Source organism: Tauraco erythrolophus, chromosome 5 (assembly GCF_009769465.1).
Source record: "Tauraco erythrolophus isolate bTauEry1 chromosome 5, bTauEry1.pri, whole genome shotgun sequence".
NCBI lineage: Eukaryota > Metazoa > Chordata > Aves > Musophagiformes > Musophagidae > Tauraco > Tauraco erythrolophus.
The window spans coordinates 73,798,857-73,822,754 of record NC_141469.1 but is presented as its reverse complement, the minus strand read 5'-3'; the positions used below and the strand labels follow the sequence as shown (position 1 = coordinate 73,822,754).

At 36.9% G+C, this 23,898-nt stretch overlaps 1 protein-coding gene across 3 annotated transcripts in view; it reads right to left on the bottom strand.

The window, feature by feature from the left end:
* Positions 1-7,459: 7,459 nt before the first annotated feature.
* Positions 7,460-23,898, bottom strand: part of CCSER1 (coiled-coil serine rich protein 1) — a 677,421-nt gene continuing 660,982 nt past the window's right edge. For 2 of the 3 annotated variants that reach the window (XM_086612211.1, XM_086612212.1), the window contains one exon: positions 7,460-7,945. In XM_086612211.1, the coding sequence (XP_086468337.1) occupies positions 7,460-7,945 (486 nt within the window). The remainder of the gene's footprint in view (positions 7,946-23,898) is intronic. The other variant, XM_086612210.1, reaches the window with a different exon arrangement.

Below are 23,898 nucleotides of genomic sequence, written 5' to 3'. Positions count from 1 at the left end.
CATATAGAACTGCACTCTTTTCAATACTCAACAGTGCATTATTTACACTTCATCTTTGAGTGAATATTTTCCTCCTCTTCTCAACTCTGTCACTCTTTTAAAGGCTCTAATTCAAATAATTTGTACGATATGGCCAATCACATTTAGAAAAATTGTTTTCAATAGCATATAACAACTGGCCTTGTAGTGTACTGTTATTGAAATTGAATTGATGTTTAGCAGCATATAATACAAAAATCAATGTCTTACTAGTCCTTCAACTTTTATCGTAGTCAGTAGTTTAAAAAAATTACCGTCCTGAACAGCAAGACACTCATAAACAAGTACACAACGAGAAAATGATAGAAATAATGTCTCATTTTAATACATAAAGTAGTTTGGTTTTTTTTTTTAAAAAAAAGGCTGATGTTCTCTAATGGCCCTTGGCAGTATTAAAGAACATTTTCAAAAATACTCAAGGTTGGCCTAATTTTAATTTTTCTCTAATCAGTTTGAATTTCACATAGGCCAAACTACGTGTGTAAAAGTTTTCTCACAAGAATCATGGTCCTTCATTGGAAGGTAAAACTCAAACTGTGACCCCGTTAACTTAATGCAGCTCTTGATGGAGGGTCTGGGTCATGACTCTCTTCAATGTTTCCTTACTGATGTATTTCGAGTAGCTGATCCCTAGCATAAGGACATTACCACGGCTGCGTGAAATATAATTATGCAAACCTACTTCAGACAGTCAGAAATGATAACGCACAGTGTAAGGCTTTAGGGATACAATCTTTTTTTTAGTCTGAATTGTTGCTGTGTTATGATGCAATCGTGTTGTTCTGCTTACACTTCTCTTTCAGATAAAGATAACACCTTGGTAATAAAAAAGATGCAAATTCACTCAGATACTCTTTGATCAAAATATTGAAGTACCCTTATCCATACTTTGTGGTGTTAGGTGATCATTTTATTTCATTTCTTGCTATTCCAAGAGATTTATTTCATATATGTTACTTCAGTGTATTTCACTGAAAACGGCTATGCACTACCAAACCCGGAACAGAAAAAGAGCTATCAATCTGTCACTCTTTACCCTTCCATTAGATTTTTCCCACCTACAAAACATCTGTTCTCGACTTACACAGATTTTTATACACTGTTGATCCTCTTGCTTAAGCAACATCAGATGCACCACTGATGAAGGCCTTTGCTTATATCCGCCTTGTAATATTGATCATCCCTACACACAGTCTGTAGAGTATGTACAAAAACATTTTTTTTCACATTCTTAACCATGGGAAACAGATAGATTATTTTTTTTTTTTAAATTAATGATTTGAAAAACAAAGCCTAGTGGTATAGCTGGACAAGGGACTTGAGTCAGAAGGCTGTTTCTTCTCTTTTCTACTTATCTGAGGGTTTTGATGAGTATTTATATGTAGAGATAAGTAAAAATACTTATCTCTACATATAAACATACACTTACTTATGCCTTTCAAACGATAAATATGAATGAAATTGTCTATGTTAGAAAACAAATTATTTGTTTGTTACATTTTCAAAGAATCAGGATTTGATTGTTTTACGTTGATGGGATTGTTCATATGCTTAAAGTTAAGCAGAGAATTCTGAACCCTGTTGAAATTTTAGGTACGAAAAAAAACCCAAGCTAATTTGTAGTTCATATTAAGCCCTCATTTAAAGTGCATTGACATAATGGAAAAAGAAAAATTTTAAGTTCTACTACTGCAGTTGATATCCATATACATTTAAAAACTACCCTTAGGGCTTTTTCAATGTGATAAAAGCAGGCTCAAATCAGGTGATGTGTTTGTTTATATAGATGCTTAAGCAAGTTTGGGAGTCTTTTTGGGTAAACATAAATCAGCTGTAACCACAACTTACCAACAGAATCAGACCCTTCAGTTAGGAAGTGGAATTTTTTCTGTGAATGTACCACTTACTACTCTAGAAGCAGCATGACAGTTCTGGGAGAAAATATTAAACATTTTAATGATCAGATATTAAAAAAAAATCCAGTGGAGCCTTCTTAAAGCAGAACTGGTGCAACCTCTCTACATAGTACAAGTCCATATCTAAAGGGAATGTTTCTGAAAACTAGAGAGACAGAGCAAGGGTTGCAATACAAAATATAAGGAGATATTTGCACACTAGAAAAATCTTCTCGGTGGAGCAATTTCTGGTTCATAACCTCTATATGGATTTGAAAAACCAACAGATATGACAATTGCCACATCCATCAGATTCTCACAAATAGTTATAGTTAAGATCTCATCTTGTAGTTAAGATCAATCAGAATAGGTTTTCCATCCCCAGGGATCATAGTGAGACCTTCAGGTAAGTTTATTGATGCCCTGCCTTCAGAGGGGCAGGATTACTTATGCAGAAATCCTCAACAGTCCTCCCTGAGTATTTCAAGCACAGGATTGAGGACAAAACCCCCTGTAACTAGGGTAATGATTTGCTGGTAATGAAGGTAACAAAAATGGCAAATTCAAAAATATTTCACAGCTGTACAAAATGCAAGTGACAGCTGGGCCTACTGAGAATCTCAGATTTACTGGAAGTTTATGCTGATAAAAGTTACTTTTTTTTTTTCTTTTCTTTAAATACAGAGAGATATTTTAAGTACATTTAAAAAAAAAACAAACTAAAAAACATTTCAAAAAAATTTCAATAATTAAATTCCTTTACCATCACCTTTGCAACAACAAGAGATCCTTGAAGAAGATAATTAGATCCAGACAGTTGCTCTAGACTGAAAATCAACTGCAAATCTCAGGCCCCTCAGAAAGCGCAGATATCCACTGTCTTTTCTACCACAAGGACTCAGTATTATGTCCATCGCAGCAGATACACAAGCTGGACAGATCATCATTGAGGAAGCAAGAGCCAAACAGAGAGAGTTTATTAGGTCAAAACCAGCACATGGCATTTTTATCTTTAAAAAAATAAATATTAGCAAGATATGTTCTGCAGCTGCTGAAATTTCCAAATGGTCTTAGAAGTGCTCTATGTAGGACATGTTAAACTCAGTTTAAAGGTATCATGGTCTGCGTGATTGGAGTATGTCCTTCTCATAAGGGATCTCTGCCAACTTCTTGCTGACCAGAGAACATTAAAATATATCCTGGAAATGATGCTGTGTGTTTCTCCAATCTGGGAGAAGACCTCCACTGTTACTTTCAATGTACTTTTTCACTCAATACTGCCTACTTCATCTAGCACAAGCTTCAAACAGCAATATCTCCTCCAGAAAAAAATCAGGCCATAGGACATTTCATTAATTAATGAGTTCAGATATAGAACTTACACTTTCGAAACACTACAAACATCTGTAAGAAGACTCCCTTAGATTTTTTGCTCCAGGTATTTAGTTCAAAGTTTTGTTGGAGGTCACTGTTACTCTACTGGACTTCATTTATGACCAACGTAGATATACAAAGAGTTTTGCAGGTGTTTTTTGGTTTTTTTTTTGCTTTTGAGCATGAAGGGGAAAAAACCCAAATACATGTGCTATGGATCATGAACTGGCATTTTTGCTAGGTCGAATCTTTTCTTGCCTTTTCTCTAAACCTGGAAAGATTTCTGAATTCAGAGATCTCCTATATATAAACTGAGACCAGTTGGATTAAAGGCCACAATCTCAATCGTCAGGTGACTTAGTATACTCTAACTGAAGTCAATGTTGTACTAATCAAACCAGTGGAGACATGGCACAACTGTTATGTCATATAAACTACAGTACTAATCTGTAAATAACTTATTTTTATTAGTTTGCAGAGGATACTGTGTATTTAACAGTATAAAGTGAATCAGTTAGCTCAGGCAGAAATCACGGCTTCCAAATGGGCTTTTAGGAAAATTTTTAGGCAGTGACTGCAATGAACTTGTAGGACAAACATGAATATCCTAGGGTAAGCTTTCAAATGCTTATCCAAACCTCATGTGAACATTTTAGTCTGAATATACTCTTTCAAAATTTCCAGAAAAAAAGGACACATAAGCAAAGCCCTTCATTTATGTGGACATGTGTATTTTGAAATGAAAAGCAATAAAGTTAAAGGTAAGGGTCTGGATTAAAAAAAAAGAGAAATCTATTCCAGCTGTTTCATTTTGCGTATAAAGGATCAGCCTGTCTTTAAAAGGTAGTAGAAATTTATGTTGCAGGATGCTTTCAGATGCTGCTAATTAGCCTAAATAGAGGAAAGGTTTGTAGTAAGCCTTCTTGCTTTGGTGTGAACAAGCACACAGCTTGAACTTCATTCATGCTCACAATGTATACCAAAAAACCCTTCCCACTACTCTGAAAGCCAAATATAAGAACAGTACTGGACAAGGTTTTCCTTCCATCTTAATCATTTATGACCAGGGTTAGCCCTAGCATGTTATTGTATTTATAAACACATCTTGTAGAAGAACTCTAGTAAGGGAAGTAAGGGTAAGTCTAGAGATAATATACCATTTAAGGTGTGGCTCTATTAAATTACTAAAAAATATTTAGGGCACAGATCTAACGTTTCTTTTGCTAGGCGATTGTTTCAAAAAATGGAACATTGCTTCAAATGGAAACAGCTTTTCTTTGGGGACTTCCTCCTCCTTAAAATGCCCTCTCTCACACCAAAAAGTATGGAAGTAACAAGAAGCAATTTTCAGTAGAAATTTTACAGTTATACTTTGTTGTACAGAAACATATAAAAAAAGGAAAAAAGGTACACCCATGGAAAAAATAATAAGTGCCTTTTCCCCCTGGTGTCATGTCTTTGGATATGTACAGCCTTGGAGAAATGTATAAATCATTTCATACATGGAACTCTTAAAAAACTAGAGATTTTTAGTACAAAGGAATCCACTGAAAGAATGTCCACATGCTGTTGCTTTATGATTTACTATATACACGAGGATCAAACAAATGACCTCTGTTTTACAGTTACTGCTGTACTGTACATTAACATGTGGCTAATACCCTTCTCTGGGTGAGATTTACACTTAGTATTACAAATAACATAGCAATGCTGAAAATACTGATATAAAACAGCTTCAAGATGACATTTTAAAAATATCCCTCACTTTAATTGAACTGTTTTCTCCAGTTTTTTTAAGTTTCAGCTTTATAAAAGATTTTCCAAGAAAATAGTAGCATTTAAAATGTACTTTTTGAAATGTATAGATGGATTTTTTTAATAAAGTGTAATCCAAAAGTCTATTTTTCCAGGAAAAAAACAACTATAGATACAGTACATAAGTTAAAATTGAAGAGTTTTTTAGTTTTTGTTTTTTAATGTAGTATAGTACATTTGTATCCTGGAAAAAAAATTCCTTGATTACAGTGTATGTTAATTTATTTACAGATCTGAAATATAATTGCATACATCAACTCTTGAGATGAGCAAGACTGAAATGTATTTTTAGTAAGAACAAACTGTCCTTTCAATCTGCCATAACCTTAAGAGATTGCTCACATGAAATAGTAGTAGTGAAATTCTGTCACTAATATTTTTAACTTTTTTGATAGACTTTAAACTACGAGTTTCAATGCAGGACTGGAAGTCTTGAATACCCATAGGTAATTCGATCAAGCTGTGTTTGCAATTTTTTCACATTCTGTTTTGGCAGTAGCAACGCACACAGGAACACAAAGAAGTTTGGCAAATGTTTGTCTTGATTCTTATGTATTCAGCTCTGGATACCTAATATTACCACTACAGAATATGTAGACAAAACCTGCTCTCTTCAACATCAGATAATGTCATAAAAATTGCTCTATCCAAATTAAAATCCTCAATAAATAGAATCCTGAAAGTTCAGGCTGCTGAAACGGCTTTGCAGAATATCTGCCAAGCTCACAAACTAATTTTTTCTTAATCTAACCAATCCCTCTATTAATCCAAATATTAAGTAGTTAAGCAGATATATTTAACACTAGGTAAAACGTGTATAATTAATTCATTTTATATGCTCTATGTGACTTACCTTTTAAAAGTTACAGCATTTTTAGTGGCTACAGAAGCTTCATTTTTCATTGTATGCTACTTCAGTTAAATCACACTGGTTTGTTGCTTTGTGTGAGTATGTGCTGCGCCCTTGTCTTTTGTAACTAACCACCAGCTAAAGAGAGAGGTGACTTGTCTCAGATCTGCCTCAGTCGTACTGAAATGTGCCAGATTATTTGTAAACTACTAACTATATGTCCTATTATCATTCAAACAGATTACTCTCCATCAGAGAGGTTGTAAACTAAGTGTCATGTTTAGTATATGCCACATGTTTAGAGTAACTTGACTGAGATGCCTGTTTTCAAACCTTCTGAAAGAGGAAAACAGGATCTTTTGTTACTGACAACTCTACAAATTCCATGGTGTGATCAGATGATTTCATATTCCCATGAGACCAGCATGCTGCACATCAGGTAGCATTAGATTCATCTCACTTGTGTGTTAATATGTTCAAACTAGCAAACCCGCTGAGTTGGTATAAACCAGGTTGTTAAGTGCAGATGATACAGTCATCAGAAACGACGACTTGTACAGGTAATTTGGACTGGGTAATAAGACAATTTCTCTTACTTTAGTCTTTCACCCATTTTTGGTTTGGGAAGTGAAATGAAATTATGTGATGCATTACACAACACAGAATGTCACATTGTGTCATGAGTGACACAGTGCCTGTAAAGCACAAACATCACCACAACTTGACATGTCCTCATAGACCAAAAATACCACAACAAATATAGTCAAATAAAGGTGGGGAGACGGAAGGGAAGGTTGAGGAAATGAGTTAACACCCACAGCTTGAGACCCAATTGCTGACTCAAATACCTGGTGAGCCTCTATGAACCTTGCTGTTAGAGGAAAATTAGTCACTTCCTCTAATGCGGCATGAGGCATTCATGATATACATACAGCAGGAAGCGGTAATGTACCTCCACAAGCAAGCAAATTTCATTGCATTTTTTTAAAAAAAAAGTGTAAAAAAAAGGTCTTCAAAGATTTCTGACTCCTTATTTCCCTAGTCTCTATGAAATTCAAGAGGGTTTACTAATTACTTATCTATTCATTCCTCACATCTACTTTAACAGTAACATTATTAGACATACACAGTATTATTTAAGATCACCTTCTAGAACTTCAGGGAATGATAGTGGCTTATAGAGGAAAAATTAAAAATAAAAAAATATATGTAGCCAATATTGAACTAGCTATGCCAACCAAATGGTCCCATTTACTATGCCCATGGTGACTTTTGCATGACAAATCAATCTAGTTATTTAACAATCTAGTTCATCCTTTTGCCACAGTCCCAGATGGGAAAGTATGAAACCTACAGACAATAATTTTACTTTTTTTTTTTTTTCAGGTGAAAGTAGCAGCAGATGAAAACTGAAGACCGAGCTCTAAGTGAGCGTATGTTCCTCTTTAATCAATTCTCCTTCCATGGCAAGAATAGAAGCACCTTGTTACCCATCTTGTTGACCTAAAGTCTGTAGCTCTGCTGTGTGTAAATTGTGGTGGAGAAAAACATTTTTTCTGCTGTACATGTGTAAAGAGATGGGTCCCCTCGGAGGCTGCCCGAGTCTCCCTGTGAAAGTTGTATGCTGCCGAGGGACAGCAGCTTGGTCTTTTGGAGCTCCTGAGAACATTGGGTAGCTGTCTGCCTTGGATGCTGGCTTTGATGTACTTGATGTCATGGTTGCCAAACCATTCTGAGTGACCTCTGAAGTGAGGGTTTCGTATGTGCCTCTGGTATGCTTGATGACTTCCACAATCTCCTTCTCTTTCAGGAGGTTGCTCAGACACAAATTAGACAGCTGACAGCTTTTGCTTTCATAGGCTGTTGCTTGGTTGCCTGATGAGTATCTAAAAGGGTCCTCGGTGGGAGTATGTGCTGACTTTCTGTCCCTTGTGTTGAGATTTTGGCTCACCATTCTGTTTGGATATATAGCCTGGGGAAATAAAATTTAAAAAATGTATTAGTAACAGAACAATAGGAAAGTGGTGTAGAGTATATAAAACACTCCTCACTACAGATGTACAGCACATGGGGCTAGCAGATTAAAATGAAAGATGAATCTCAAATGCTGGTAAAATTCCCAAAGCACTGCTAGCATAAAACAGCAGCATTGTACCTTCATGTTTAACAGAACTAATATTGAAAAATGCTTATTATAGAAAATGATTTGGGCATTTTCTTTAAGAAAATAGCTTAAATCAAAGGAGAATTTTTTTCAGAACATAATAAATGGATAAAAAGATTCCATGAATTGTAAACAGATTTTCAAAAGCATTTCACACGATGAAACAACAAGAATTTTGATTGCATAGAGTTCAGCTCTTAATAATCTCAAATACTCACAAAATGTAAAGAAAGTCTTTTGTGAATATCTTCATGCCTCAGTTAAGCTCAGAACACACTCAATTTTCATTATCCCTTGAATCTAGGTGTTTTGTTGTGCACTTACAGTTAAATACATGCCAAAATGCTCTGCCAGAGCCAAGCAATAATTTTATTTCCTGTCCGGGAAAAATACAACGTAAGAAGGATTCCAGCATGTTAGTAACTTTTGATGCTATATGAGTTTGCATGCATTTGTATTTGTTTAGATAAGGGGAATTTATCTGTACACAGCAAGCCAGATCATTGCAGATTTCCAGTGTGCGCTTAGTGCGATGCTTCGTTTTGTCCTCCACAGAACACCCAGCTGGGGAGGAGATGATGGGGTTGTGCAACCTTCTCTCACACATTCAAAAAATATACCCTCAATGTATAAAGTAAAATAAGTAAAAAAAAGTGTTGAGGGGAAAATGCTAATACAGTCAAAGCAGAATTCTGCCTGTTCCATGACTGACTGTGCTAGGTACCTTCTAGAGGTGATGCCCAGGAACGCAGCTCACAGAGAGATGTGCTTGTGGCTGAAGAACAGCCACATTCATCAGCTGTGAATGTTCAGCAGTCTGGTCCCTAGAGGAACTTGAGCTTTGAGCCTATATAGCTTTGTAAGAAAGCTTCATCTCTTTATATATTGTTACGAAACATACATGACAGCAATTTGTCCAATAAGAATTAAATACCTGAAAGCTGTATGTGAGTTTCAAAGGTTGTTGATGTAACCTACTTAAACACTAAAGTCCTTCGTCAACCAATATTGGGGAGGGGGGGGGAAGGGTGGGTGAATATGTTTCATTAACTTCTCTAAATACATATCCATACAATGTTTCAAGGAAATCTTTAACTTACACTGCAATTAGTGCACCTCTGATTTTTTTTTTTTTTCTTTTGTTTTAACTAGTCAGGTTATGGTAACTAAGCTGCAGACATATGAAGAAGGATTCCAATAATAACATCAACTGTACTTTATTTAAAAAGTTATTTTGGAATTTGCCTGTCTTTTATCCCTGTGACACTTTCCCAGGTACTGATCAAAGCACCTGGTTCTGACATTCATTTATAACAAAAGTTCAATTTTAATTCACATAGGTGTTCTGCAATGGAACTCTGAAAAGACATAGTAGCAGCTCCTTGACATTTACATTGCTGTACAGGCTCTGATATTGCAGAACAAAGCTGAGAAAATCAAAAATGCTCCCAAGCTTTACAACAATACTTTGCTAAAAATATTTCAGGATGTTTCCATGATTCCATAGGAAACTTGTATATATTGTTTCAGGACAATCTGTATCACTTCACATGCATTTCTATTTTAAGCAACACAGTAGAATGATACAGTCAATATTCACAGCTTACATTCTTTTTTTTTAGTGCAGGCAGGCTAATGGTCACACTTTTACGCAGATTCATACGCAGGTTTGGATATAAGTATTGCAGTGCATTTTAGGCATCAGAGATGGCATTTTGAAAAATTATTAGTACCGGAGTACATTTTTCACACTTAATTCTGTGCTGATTGCATCCAGACTCATAAATGGGAGTAGAACACTCCTGGAAAATATCACTGAAGTTTTCATGCCTACAGCACATAGATTTTGAGATGAAATTCAATTTAATTCCTAGGAAATGATTCTTAGGGAGATCTGTCTGTAAGTTCAATCACTTTTTAAAAATTTATTTATTTCTATGCCAGTAAATAAAATCTTCCTACTGGGACAAGAAAGTCAAATTCAATACCTTGCCAAAAATCTCTGCTTTTGTTGTAAAGGAATGTTTCTGGAGTTACCATATATCGCCCTATGCCCTTAGACAACCTAAAGATTGATATCATAGAACTGGGAGGAACTTTATGATGCGACATCTAGTCTATTCTACGCTTCAGGTTAGCATCAGCTTATCTCTATGTTGTTCCTGACGTATTTTTTTTAACCCGCTGTTAAGGACCTTCATCGATGTAGTCTGTACCGCCTCCTCAGCTAACCTTATCCGCTACATTACCTTTACTTTTAGGAAAGGTCTTCCTAATGTCTAAACTGAATCTTTCTGGCTGCCAATCTATTCCTTCTATCTCTCTCTACCATGGAAATGAAGAAAGAATTGCTGTTTGATCTTTGAATACTTGTTTATGTCTTTGAAGAACGCTGACAAGCTACCCCTTCATCTTCTCTGCTCTAGAATAAAAAATACCACATTGATCTTTTTTCATAGGACTCATCTTCTAGACTTTGAGTCATTCACACTTGTCTTCTCTATAGACTCTCTTCAGTAATTCCACATTTTTTCTTGAAGTCGATGGCCCAGGAGTACAGTACTTAAGGTAAACCCTACCACTACCAAGGAGAAGAAACACTATTAATCTTATGAAGGATTTCTTCACCTGCTTCTTTTTAATTCACTCCAGTACAAGGTCAGTAATTTTATTTTGCAACAGCATGAAATTGTTCACTCATGTTCATCTGGTTGTCCACAATAGTTCCAAGATTCTTTCCTACAAAATTATTAGTAAATTGTTCAGCTGATTATTTTCACATATACATAATTCCTCATTTGCCTCTGTTGAATTTCATCATTTTTCCTCTGATCTTTTATCTAATGTATCAAGATCATTCTGAATTCCAGTTTTAGTCATTAACATGTCTTCCACCCCATCCAACTCCATGTAAGCTGTAAATTTAATGAAAATATTTTCTAGTCCATCACTCAGGTACACGAATACTATTGAACACTACAAACCCCTGCTTACTATAGCCTTCTAACATTGGGCCATTAGTAAGTAATTTCCAAGGACAGTTTTCCGATTTGGTTCATTTTTGTTATATGTATGTCCATTTACGTATGTTTATAAAACAGTATCCAAAGCCTTACCAAAAGCAAGAAATCTGACATCTACAGCATTTCTTCTAGCCAGAAGGCCTCTTACTGTGCTGTTGAATGAAATTAGGTGGGTTTGACAACTGGTTTGATTTGTAATCCATGTTGGCGCTTGTTCATCTCGTTTCTTCTATGTGCTTATAAACAGTTTATTTGCCTCAACTTTTTGTCTGAGAATTGAAGTTACATTGAAGTTATATTACAATATATTTAAGAGGAATCATAAGCTCCTCCCAACACTGACAAAAACAGACATTGATATTGCACTCTGATCAGTATATACTGGTGTTAATAAAAACGCCTCAGAGCTTTTCATGGTGGTACACACAGCTCAGCAAAAAGTCTAGGAACTAAGAACTGTTGTTCCTCATAGAGCTGCTATTGAAGTGCCAGCAAAAGCATATAATTTATCTGTTAAATCAGCAATTGCCCTTGTTCTTGTCTTTTTTTTCTCAGTGAGATTACTCAGTCATAAGCAGCATAACATGTGAATAATCAGAATATAAGCATGTTGCTGCAGACGTTTGTAGCCTTGGATACTGCGGCCACTTCAAGTGAGAAGCCTCACCATTGCTGGAGGTCTTGGATACAAGTTGACTTACTGTCTTAAGAATGGCTTAGCAGATACTTTTCTCTCTTGAAATAGAATAAAAAATAAAAACCTGTAGGGAAGAAATTCTTATGAAAGGAGTTATAACAACGAGGTAGGTTTTAAAGCAAATACAGAAGAATCAACGGGTTTTGAAAATGAGGAGTGCAGAAGCATGTTCAAAGTAAGGCATATTGTTGAAACTGGGTACCAGAAAAAGGTACAAGGCACGATTACATGATGTTTTATATTGCTATTTTAACTTAACCTTAATGAAATCCTCTGGTTTGACTATCTGGCACTGTGGTGTTTCTTTCCTCTTCCTTATCAAGGTTATATTTCACACGAAATATTTTCATTTTAGGAAATACATGCTGGGTTTGTAGGTCTCCAAAATAATTGCTTCTGTTTTTTGGCCAATGGGCAGAGACAGTGCGTGTGTATGTACCAATAAATACTTAATAATATATATGTGGCAAAGGAAGGTCTTAGCTTTGTGAAGCAGTAACTTGCTGAAATTTCCCTCCTATTGAATAATTAAACTAATATTAGGTGATGACAAATTAAGAGCTAATTTACCTAAATTTTAAAACATCAGTAGAAATTTAGAATATGCCATCAGTATTCTAAGACATTGGTTTGACTCTGTCTCCAGCAACAAGACACAGGTGGTTAACAAGGAGAGAGAGTCATGGAATGAACACAGAGTTTAACAGAAACATTGCCAAAAAGCAATAGTGTCACTGCTATCTACGACAATTTACTGAACAGTTTCTAACCAGTAAAAGACAGAACTGGTCAGATGGGATTCAAATCAACAAGAAATACTCTCCCCCCACCCCAGTCCAAATGAAATTATTCTTCCCAAAAAATATTGTCAATAAAAAGTCTAATGCTACTTTGAATTTCATGTGAGTTTTTCTTCGCTATAATTCAAACATTTTTATAAAAACTATGATATACAGATTTGAAAATAATTGTACGTTGTTGTTTATTTGCTGAATTCAAGTAGTTCAGCTTTAAAGAATCTAGTCCCACTGAGTTTTCTTCCTGGCCCATTTTACAGTTATTTAGACTCCTCGTGATCTGGTCAGAACAAGAAAAATATCCCAGAATGACATCCAGAAAAGCAAAAACCACACATGCAGCACCAACAAGAAAAATACTTTGGAAAAACTTGAATTTTTGTTTTAACCTATTTCTTATCTTCCTGTTTCATGCAAAATTTTCTGCTGTGGACTTTTAGGTACCAACTGCATTCTATGAGCATTCGACGTGAGCGAGCAAAGCCACAATCCCAACGCATCTGTTTGCCAATTTGAAGGCTGAGTCCTTGTCCAAAGCTGAAGGTGGCTTCATGCCAGTCATGTTCCAGCCTGGCCTAGAGCAGCTGCAGGGCTGCTGTAAACTGCTGCTTGGCAGTTCTCCAAGGAGCCGATCTGCCAGCTGGTGACTGCTGAAGCTAAAAATCCATTCATCTCTTTCCCTTTTATTTTTCAGTAGCTCAGCTAGAACCAACAACTTCTCTGCCCCAGAAATCCCCCAAAGCCATCCTAGTCTGCCTAATTGTGGACCCAGGAAATGGGCTGCAATTAGGATCCAAATGTGGCTCTGAAATTTCTTTCAAAAGTAGCCGATTTTAAATATATGGAGAGGAAAAAAAATAAAAAGCCTATTTTGTTGTTTCAAATACATCTCAAAGTTTAAGAAAATAACTGGATTTTAATTTTCTTGATCAGATCAAACATAAAAAAGTGCATGCTTCCTTGTGTGAGTCTACTTCTCTATTCTTATTTGATTGGCTGTAAAATTTTGATAGGTTTGTATCATGATCACTGGTGTTTTAAGGTACACAAATACGAGAAAGATCTAAATATTTTAGGTTTGATTATTCCACACTGGTGCTAAATACATGAAGACTGAACACAAAATGGGAACTTAATATTCTTAAAATATTTTTTTCCACAAATTATTTTGAGAGTTCCTCTCTGTGATAGTCATTCTGGCAAATTTTTCTTATATTAATAAAAAAAACCAAACCCCCTCAATGACCACTTTAAAGTAATGAAAACTGACTGCTCTTACAGAAGGCTCCAGAATGGGACATGTTATTAAAAAAACCACTGCAGCCATTCATCACTTTCCATTTTCAAACGCAATGAGTGAAATATGACAAGAGTTAACGACAAGACAATACTGCTGCAGGACATTAAAAAATGGATATTGCTGCTGACTGTCTTGTGATGAACTACTGATACAAAATGACAGAAAAAGACATGAATTACAAAAACACCCAAAAAAGGGTGCAGATTTTTAAGATGCCTGTGCCCAGAGGCATCTGGGAGTCTTAGATGCCTATAATGTAATTTTTCCAAGTAGAGCAACTTTCCAAAATATATCATTCTGACAATACGCACAGAGAATAAAATCAAACAAAACACTCTCTCACCAGTGTACCCAGTGCATCCTGACAACTGACCAACAGCAGCGTATTTGAAGAACAAGGTTTTACCACCCCAAAGGATTTTTTCTTTCGGAGGTGTTAATGGAAGCGCACTCTAGAGAGAATAATTATTCTGACAGAAACCTGAAGGCTTTCTGGATTCCCTCAAGTTTTCTACTGCTTAATTATTTTGTGTTTACAGGTATACGAGGAATGTAAAATGTGTCCTCTGATGTAAATTAACTATAGAGCCCAGCAAAGCTTACTTGGCCCTTGTCAGGTCTCAGCTGGACTGCAGCACCTTCTGCAGAACTGCCTCCATTTCCAGCCTAGCCCAGTATTCATAAAATATCGAGCAACATAAAGAAGTCCAGAAACAAAACAAGGTGCTATAGCTCTATATTTCTTTGAAGGCTGAAAACAACGAAACCTTGCATCACGCTTTTGAATTTATATCCCTTCAGATGCCTTTCACAGTTCTGACAGTTTATATAAGTGCAGATCTAATTTACCAAAACACAGGTTAACTCAGTAGTTTGGTATGCCACATCTGTCACTATGTCAGCTCCTTAATTTCTACACCTCCTCACTTCTGTGCTTACCAGCTTCCAGCCTAGAGATGATCCAACAAAAAAAGGTAATTTAGCTGCAGCAGGTAATTGTTCTTCATTCAAGTCTTTTAAAAAGCACTCACTCTTATTGATTTCACGAGCACCTGAACCATGAGAGTAGCTTTCACAACCTAGATCTGCACCTATTGATCAACTGATGCTGCCTTCTGGCAATATGCAGCACATGAAAGAAATAAAGCCCAGTGTGTCAAGATAAGGCATGGACTAGTATCAACAGGTTACGGGTAAGAACCAGCTGCTGATCAATTTGCAAGCTCTGCTGTCATCTGTTACAAAATGAATATAGTCAACATAAATCAGAAACATTTCTCTTTCTGCCTTTCAAACATATTTATTTGCTTACTGAAAGCAAAAACTAGTACATGCTAAAATGCATCCCTCTTCCCCATAACGCTCTTTTAACCAACAAGCCAGCTGAATACAAGTGAACTATAGTGGTGGGTTTATGTCCAAAAAGGATTTTTGTAAAGGATTTTGGTTTTAAGTAAACCAGAGGGCTTAAATAAGATATTAATCTTCTCACAAGAAAGAATTATCCTTGAAAAATTTAATTTATGTAAGTAATAATGCACAGTTAAAGTAACGAGGTGTAAAAGGATGTAATGCTATTTTATAAAGCAGGAAGAAAACAGAGAACTTCCCATTCATCTCTAGCAACTTCCAGTTAATCACTACACTGCATTCTCAATACTGCACTTCAAGGGTTAACTAAAGGATTTTTCTCATTAGTAAAGATAATAGAAGATTTTGCATTTTACAGCTGTTTACCATGCCTTCTGAATTAAACATTTGGAATTTTAGAGCTGTTCACCAATGTTAGTCATATTCTTCAAAAATGCTACAAAATTCATGTATATGATACTGAATACTCCTCGTTATATCTTATGGCTTAATTCTAAATAGCTATAAAACTACTAATGAAAATTAAAAGCTACTAAATAGTATGGATCTTTCAATGATGTGACTACAGAACAGCAGGACGTACGATGTGAGATAAAAAATCTTATTTTACTCAGTCTGTATCTAAGACTTCCCCAGATCAGAAAGTCAATCCAGAAAATACAATTTTTAGCAGATGGACTTTTCTTAGTTTGGACATGGGGACAAAATGGTAAGAAAGACATAATGGACTTTTACCCTCATTTAAAAAAATCTGTTAAATCCCTAATCTTGGAAACATCCTGTTTAGTAAAGACTAGATCTCCCACCTCCAGCCATTGTCATAACACCTCTATCTCTCTTGATGCCTTTGGCATCTTTTTTTACCGACCTCCTTATCCTCTCAGCTTCTTTGGGTAGCCACAGCTACTGCATCCAATGATGAGGAAAATATCTTCATTAAGCTTTCGTTTTACACAGGCTGCACCTTTGGTTACAGGCAGCAGAGCCTAGAATAAGATGCACAAGGCAGACTTGCTCATAGACCTTCTAGGCTCCGTTCAAGGGGACTGGATGGGCCCCATGTTCACCCAGCACTTTGGGTCTCGCTTTCTCTGTGCAACCCAAGAATTAATTGACACTTGTGCCATGCTTTTAGCTGCAGTCATATAGAAAGTCATAGGTATCTACACTTAAAGTCCTCTTTTGCATAAGTAATGCAAAATAAACTGATAGAAAATGGAGAAGTGGATCCATGGGAACATCAGGGTCACTTCAAAAGACTATAGTTCATGTGGTGTGAGCAGTAAAGTATGACACAAAGGTCCTGAGGAAACACTAAGGGAGCTTGCTCTGGAATTACAAGCAGGAAAACTGCACAAGTGCTAATTAGCCCTAACTCAGCAGACATTTATTGCTATGCTAACACAGGTGTTCTGGCTTTGCAAGACAAACTAGTATTTCTGTACAGCATTTGATGTGTAGACATAACAAGTTGTTCAAAGATCTCTGCCATGTGCCTTATCTTTTTTTTTGATGACCAGCTGCCTGAAAGCCGTAAAGTCCATTTCTAGCCTCAGGCCTGACATGTGGTCACCAAAACCTGATTATTATATCTGTAGATCATCTGAATTAAAAATGATTTCTAGATGGCAATTACCTTTGACAACTAACTTTTATTATATACATGTTTAGGTTTAGGTTATGTTTAGGTTATGTTTATATGTTTCTAATTATACAGTTATTTATCTTCCTACTCCAATGTCATCTAACATGATTTCCTACTGTAACAGAAATTCCATATGTAAAACGAAATTCATACTACTATGTATTCAGTCAGATAAGATACCAAGATACAGTTGTCTTAGACATAGTAGTCTCAAAAACATTTAAATATGCAATGTTCAATTGTCTCTATATTATATAGTTCTATATCTGAGACATACTTTTAGGAAAAGAAAGAAATATATAACCTCCATTTTAATTGCTTATAAATTCCCATTTAAGAAGTGGAGGAATGCATTAAACATCACACTTACAGAAGTATTCCTGTTACATTTAGAATGAGAATCTTAAACATTTTGACATATGAAGCTTTTGCTCTATCAGCTGGACAAATAGGAACTCAAATCTCTGCTGTGCCTCTGTATATTTTTATTATATTACCTCCTGTGAACAAAATAATTATATATACTTATCTTTAAGTTCAGGGTTTTCTTGTCTCACTTTCAATTAGTGAATGTCACAAATCAGATTTCTAATGAACATGTGCCTTCTGAAAAAAGGCACTGCTCGCTCTTTCATAAAAAAACCCACCAAACCCAGATGAATTGTACTTAGCCAACACTCATCTTTTTACATTACACTGTTTAATAACAACAAAAAATACTTCCATTAAACTGAGTTCCATAAATTATCATCCTTACTTTTGAAAACAATTGAGGTTAAACTCATAAGAACGGCGGGGGAAATTGCATACACTGACAAATGGTGTTCAGCTACTGTCATGTTAATCAGTGCCACTGTCCCTCTATATACAGTCTACAAAGGATAAATCCAAGGACTGAAAAACAGAGCAAATCTTATCCTGATGACAAGAAAAAAAATCCTATTTGCCCTTTAATTGACTTGACCTTTTATTTTTATAACAAGATTACTAAGACCAAGACATCCTTGAAGAGAAAGCGAAAATAGAATTTTTATTTTAATATATATTTATGTATGAGGACACCTGTTTTAGGAATGAAATATCACAAAGCAGCCAGATTCTTTTATACCCTAAAGTAAATTTGCATAATTGAGCCTTTTTAGTGGTTAGACAAAAACATTATGAGATACCTACACTCAATCCCTAGCCTTAACTGGTCAGGTTCAATGTGTTCAACAAGATGCAGAAATAGTTTAGACTCCTACAACAGGATGAAGCAATACTATTCCAGAAAGATATTGACTCCCAGCTGTAAGATTCAGTCAGCAAAAAAACCCTGTGTGAACTTTGTACCATAGAATGATGGTCAGTGAATCAGATTTCATTCATAATAGAGAAATGTCAATTATAATATTTTCTTCAAAGATCTTACTATCTACGATAGCTTTAAATCTATGCTATGTGAACCATTCCATGTCTAAGTTTTTCATAGATATTGACAATCTTAGAAATAGGGAAAGAACTAACAGTTTTCTCTTGGAGTAGGGAATAACTCTACTTTTTTTTTTCCTTTTTTTTTTTTTTTTTTCTGTTAAACCAATGACCCAAGAAAGTATTGCCTTTGTTAGTATGGCATTAGTGCATATAAATTCTGCTCTCTGATCTCCATCTATCAGTAGCAAATATATTTACAGTAAGAAATCTTGTCAGAGAGAGGAAGGAGGCCTACAGCCAAGAGGTATAAGTAGTTGTACAGGAAATGTGACCCCTATGAGGAATCCATGAAACTGATTTACCTGAAGGAGGTATTGCTCTAACAAAACAGTTAGTGTTTGTAGTTGAATGACATAATTTCCCTCATATTCAAAAAAAAAAAAATTAAAAAAAAATCCAAACCGCTATCTCCTGTCATTTCAAAATTGTGTGTAGTTGGCAGGGATAGAAATTTTCCCTTACTGTGTAATTTCAAACAAATCAAGTTTCACATAGATAAGATAGCCCATCAGATAAGTACACAATAACCTCTTCTCGCCCATACCAATGGCTTCCACAAAAGAAGAAAAATATTTCATAGCATCTTTACTCTATAATGGTCCATTCAGTTCAGCTCTCTTTAGAGTAACTACTGTAGCATGGTGTTCGTTACAAGATACACTACTTAGTGTTTGGGAAAGTTGGCTCTAACAAGGTAAAACTATTTCATATTTCACATATTTTAAGGTCAGTAAAAATCATTATTATGATAATCTTGTCTGACCTCTGCAGCAGAAGCCATAGATTCCTCTTGGTGAAATTCTGCAATCCAAAAAAGGGAGTAGAATTAAAGCATAATTTAAAAGGCTTAAAGTAATGGACAATGTATTTTATTTCTTCATAATCCACTAAAATACTTTCATAACAATGTAATCCAGGTTCTTACTGGAAATGTTGCTATATTTTGGTAACAAATCCTGAATTAGTATTTGAACAAAAACAGGCAATATCTGCTGTCAAAATTGTGGCTAAAATACTTGAGGAGATAAAGCGTCTTGAAAGAGCAGAGGAGACTAGTGTCTGAGACATTTAGGAATAGGCAATTCTTGGAAAGTGCTGGTTGGGTTTGGAGTTATCCCTGTTTGGGCAAAATTTTGGTCATGTAAGTAGTCACATGTACGATTTCAAGGTCCTATTTTCTTTTATAAATCATTATACAGGATGCATGACCATGAGCCCATTACAACCTGTCAAATGACAAAGAACCTAACATTTCATAAGAACCTTGTTCTACCAAGATCATATTACTTGGAAAAATAACTTTCTTTCCATCTTACTTCCCTAGAAACATGCAAACAATGCAGCTATTTCAAAATATTTGGCATACCATCTCCTTATTTCCTTCAGCAAAACTATATTACACAAACTTAGCAAGGGAAAACGAATGAAAGGAAATAGAAGCATAAATAAGCACCCACTGAAAGGAAGGATAGCAAGATTATATTTCTTATTATACCTCCAAATTTCTGTAACAATGCACTCAGGGAGGCATTTACCTACCGCCTGCTGCAGCATACCTTTTCTCTGTAAATGCAAGAGTTTGTATTTGTTCTTTACAGCTCATACTGTGGGTCTCTCACTTGAAAAAGTCACAGAAGATTATTTGCTCACTTCGGTTTATAGGTTATTCAGCTGTAAATTAATGCAGTATTGCTGACTTACCAGTTGCTGTGTAATAGCTGTTAAAAAGGTTCAGATTTTGAGGCTTCTTGTGACATAAGCATCAGCTCAACTCTTAACCTCTGCTGTTTGCCATTCTATTTCATTAAGCACCATTTTAATGGAACTCCTAAATTCTGAAAGGTTTAAGTGAAATCATGGTCCCCTTGAATCCACTAGCAAAACTTCCACTTGCTTTACTGTACTGTCTTGAGCAGAAATGAACTTAAGCATGTGTCTGAAGGCTATTTAGTACTATATAAATTAGGGACCAGTGTGGTTTTGCCTTGTCTGAGCACCACATGCTGTTGTGATGGCAGCCTTTCATCCCTCCCTCCTGCCAAGTTAAGGATTTAAGTTACTTTAAATAACTCATAACGAAAGTGATTTTTTCAAAAGTACTGTTTCACAAAAAGAAGATTTTTTAATACATTTTAAGAAAAAAAATAAAATACATCTTCTAATTAACAGTCTTGAAAGATAAATATCTGTTTGGTTAAAGCTATATAGACTCATAGAATGGTTAGGGTTGGACGGGACCTCAAAAGATCATCTAGTTCCAACACCCCTGCCATGGGCAGGGAAACCCTCCACTACACCAGGTTGCCCAAAGCCTCATCCAACCTGGCCTTGAACACTTCCAGGGATGGGGCATCCACAACTTCTCTAGGCAACCTGTTCCAGTGCCTCACCACCCTCTGAGTGAAAAATTTCTTCCTTATATCTAATCTAAATCTGCCCTCTTTCAATTTAAAGCCATTGCCCCTTGTCCTATCACTACACGCCCTTGTAAAAAGTCCCTCCCCAGCTTTTCTGTAGGTCCCCTTTAAGTACTGGAAGGCTGCAATAAGATCACCTTCTCTTCAGCCTTCTCTTCTCCAGGCTGAACAGTCCCAACTCTCTCAGCCTGTCTTATATATCAAAGACATTTTAAAAATACAAGGTATTCCCCAGGGATCAATACCAGCTCCAGTCCTGTTTAACATATTAATTAATGATCTGGATCATGGGGTAGACTGTATTCTCAGCAAGTTTGCAGATGAGCATAAAACTGGGAGGAGTGGCTGATATGCCAGAGGGTTGTGCTGCCATCCAGAGGGACCTTGACAGGCTTGAGAAATGGGCCAACAGGAACCTCATGAAGTTTAACAAGGGGAAGTGCAAAGCCCTGCACTTGACGAAGTGCAGTACCTTATGCACCAGTACATGCTGAAGGCCAGCATGGAAAGCATGTTTTTCCGGTTGGAAAGTAGCTTGGCAGAAGAGGACCTGGGAGTCCTGGTTGACACCATGTTGAATATGGGCCAGAAATGTGCCCTTGCTGCGAAGACAGCAAATGGTATCCTTGGCTGCCTTAGACAAAGCACTGCCAGCAGGAGGAGGGAGGTGATCCTTCCTCTTTATTCAAAGCAGGCGAGGCCACACCTGGAGTACTGTGTCTGGTTCTGGGCTCCTCAGTACAAGTGAGATATGGGCATAGTGGAGAGAGTTCAACAAAGAGCCTCAAGGATGATTAAGGACTGGAGCGTCTCTCCTGCAAGGAAAGTCTAAGCGGGCTGAGACTGTTCAGCTTGGAAAAGAGAAAGCTCAAAGGGACCTCAATGATGTGTATAAATACCAGAAGGGAGAGTGCAAAGAGGACATAGCCAGACTCTTTTCAGTGGTGCCCAGTGACAGGACCAGAGGCAATGGGCACACAATGAAACACAGGAGGTTCCCTCTGAACATCAGGAAACACTTTTTCCCTGTGAGGGTGACTGAGCACCGGAGCAGGTTGCCAGGGAGGTTTTGGAGTCTCCATTTTTGGAAAAAGCCATCAAAAGCTGTCTGGACATGATCCTGGGCAACTGTCTCTAGGCGGCCCTGCTTGAGCAAGGGGTTTGGACAAGATGAATTGCCAAACTCAGCCACTCATTCTGTGAAGGTATTTGCTAGTCTGAGATCAGAGTAAGAGCACAGGTGAGAAGCAAAAGTCTGAACAGGATAGGGTTTAGGAAGTCACATACACATAAAGCCTGAAACTCACTTTATACCTTCTCATTTTATTTACACCCTATCACCAGGGTTGAAGCTCTGAAGTCTGTTGATCCCGTGCTTTGGTCCTAAGTAAGATCAGAAGAGCTTACAGTTAAATCTGGCAAGATACACAATTTTTTCCAGGAGGTGAGTCCTTTGACTAGTTTAAGCACTGGCTTGCAGCCATGCCACTCCAGCAACAAATAGCTCTTAAGCCACTCTCAAGAGGAGAGATCTTCAACCCGACCATTACACTTCCTGTCGTAAGCTCAAATGCTCATGAAGCTGAACTCCTCATAGTATTATTAGTGTTGCAAATGTTCTTAGTGTTTTCCCCCATCAGCCAAAACAGTACTGTTTTAAAACTGTGATTTATCTATAAAGGATCCATTTAATATAATCCACAGGCAAAGAACCTGCCTATTGGTTGGGAGGGCCCAACGCAAACCGGCTAGAAATGTAGACAATGTAGCTAAAAAGGCACCAGGCTTAAAACTCATGAAAGCCCTAAAAGCAGGATATCAAAACTTTTCACATAGACAACAAAGCTGTCTGAGGCAACATAGCAGACACTCCAATTCACTGAACACTGAAAAATAAAAGACAGGCAATGTTTGAAATTCATGGAGAAGGACAATGTGCGCGCACACGCTCACACACACCCTGGGGATTGATAAAAGGTAGCCTCACATTTGACTGGCATCCTCCAACTCATAAAAGCCTACAAAGCACACACAAACAACTCCCCAGAATATCCCAACAGCACACCTGAAGTAGGCTATGTAGGCTATGCTTACAATGCATTCTAGGCGATCAATATTTGGGAGGGGATATGCTACAAGCTGCACATTTCACCTCTGGATTTCTGCCTCTCAGCCATTGGCAAATCTTTCCTCACACTTTCATAATCCTTGCAGGAAACAGGGAATACAGTCATAATTCAGCGCACACATCCACTCTGCTGCCTCCAGACGTCCAGCTAGTCCATGTCCTCATGGAGTTTCAGTCTCTCAAACATAATCTATCTTGTGATCTGGAAGACAGTTAGGCACTAGTTTGGCAGTTCTCTGCTCTGGTCCCAGAGAAAAGCCTTCCTCTCTGTGGAAAGAGAGATTAAGCAAGGTATCCTGCAGTTAAAACTAATATAGTGATGCCATTCATGCCTATACTGCTATGTGTGCTGAAAAAGCACTCTTGTCTCATTAGGAATATCAAGCAGAAATTTTGAAAACCCCAATTCGCACAAAATTTCCATATCAACCAGGAGTAAATATGAGGAATCAAGCGTTTCTTGGGCATTGGAGCACAACTCGGCATATTCATCCTAACACATACCTAATTTACTGTTGCCAGGATAGTCCCAAGATTACATTTCCCTGCAACTGGCTGAGCAATTGCATGCAGAGCCACTAGTAACCTCAGGAAGACTGGCAAGCAGTAGGACACCCACCAACTGCTACCTGCCACATGCAATAAGCAGCACAAAGCCACCCTGTCAGAGCAGTCTCAACAGTTCACCTCCCCAGGCCAAACAGGTTAACAGCTGCCTTGCAGCTTTTCATGTAGGAATAATTACATGCTTCCATGCTTCGCAGCAGAAAAACTCTTGTGCTGCTATGCTGCCTGTGTAGTGGTAGGGAAGGAAACCAAATGCAGAAGCTCTACACAAAGTCTGATTACTCCAAAACTGCAACACAGCCCTTTTTTTTTGTTTTCTTTTTTCTTTTTTTCTTCTTCTTTT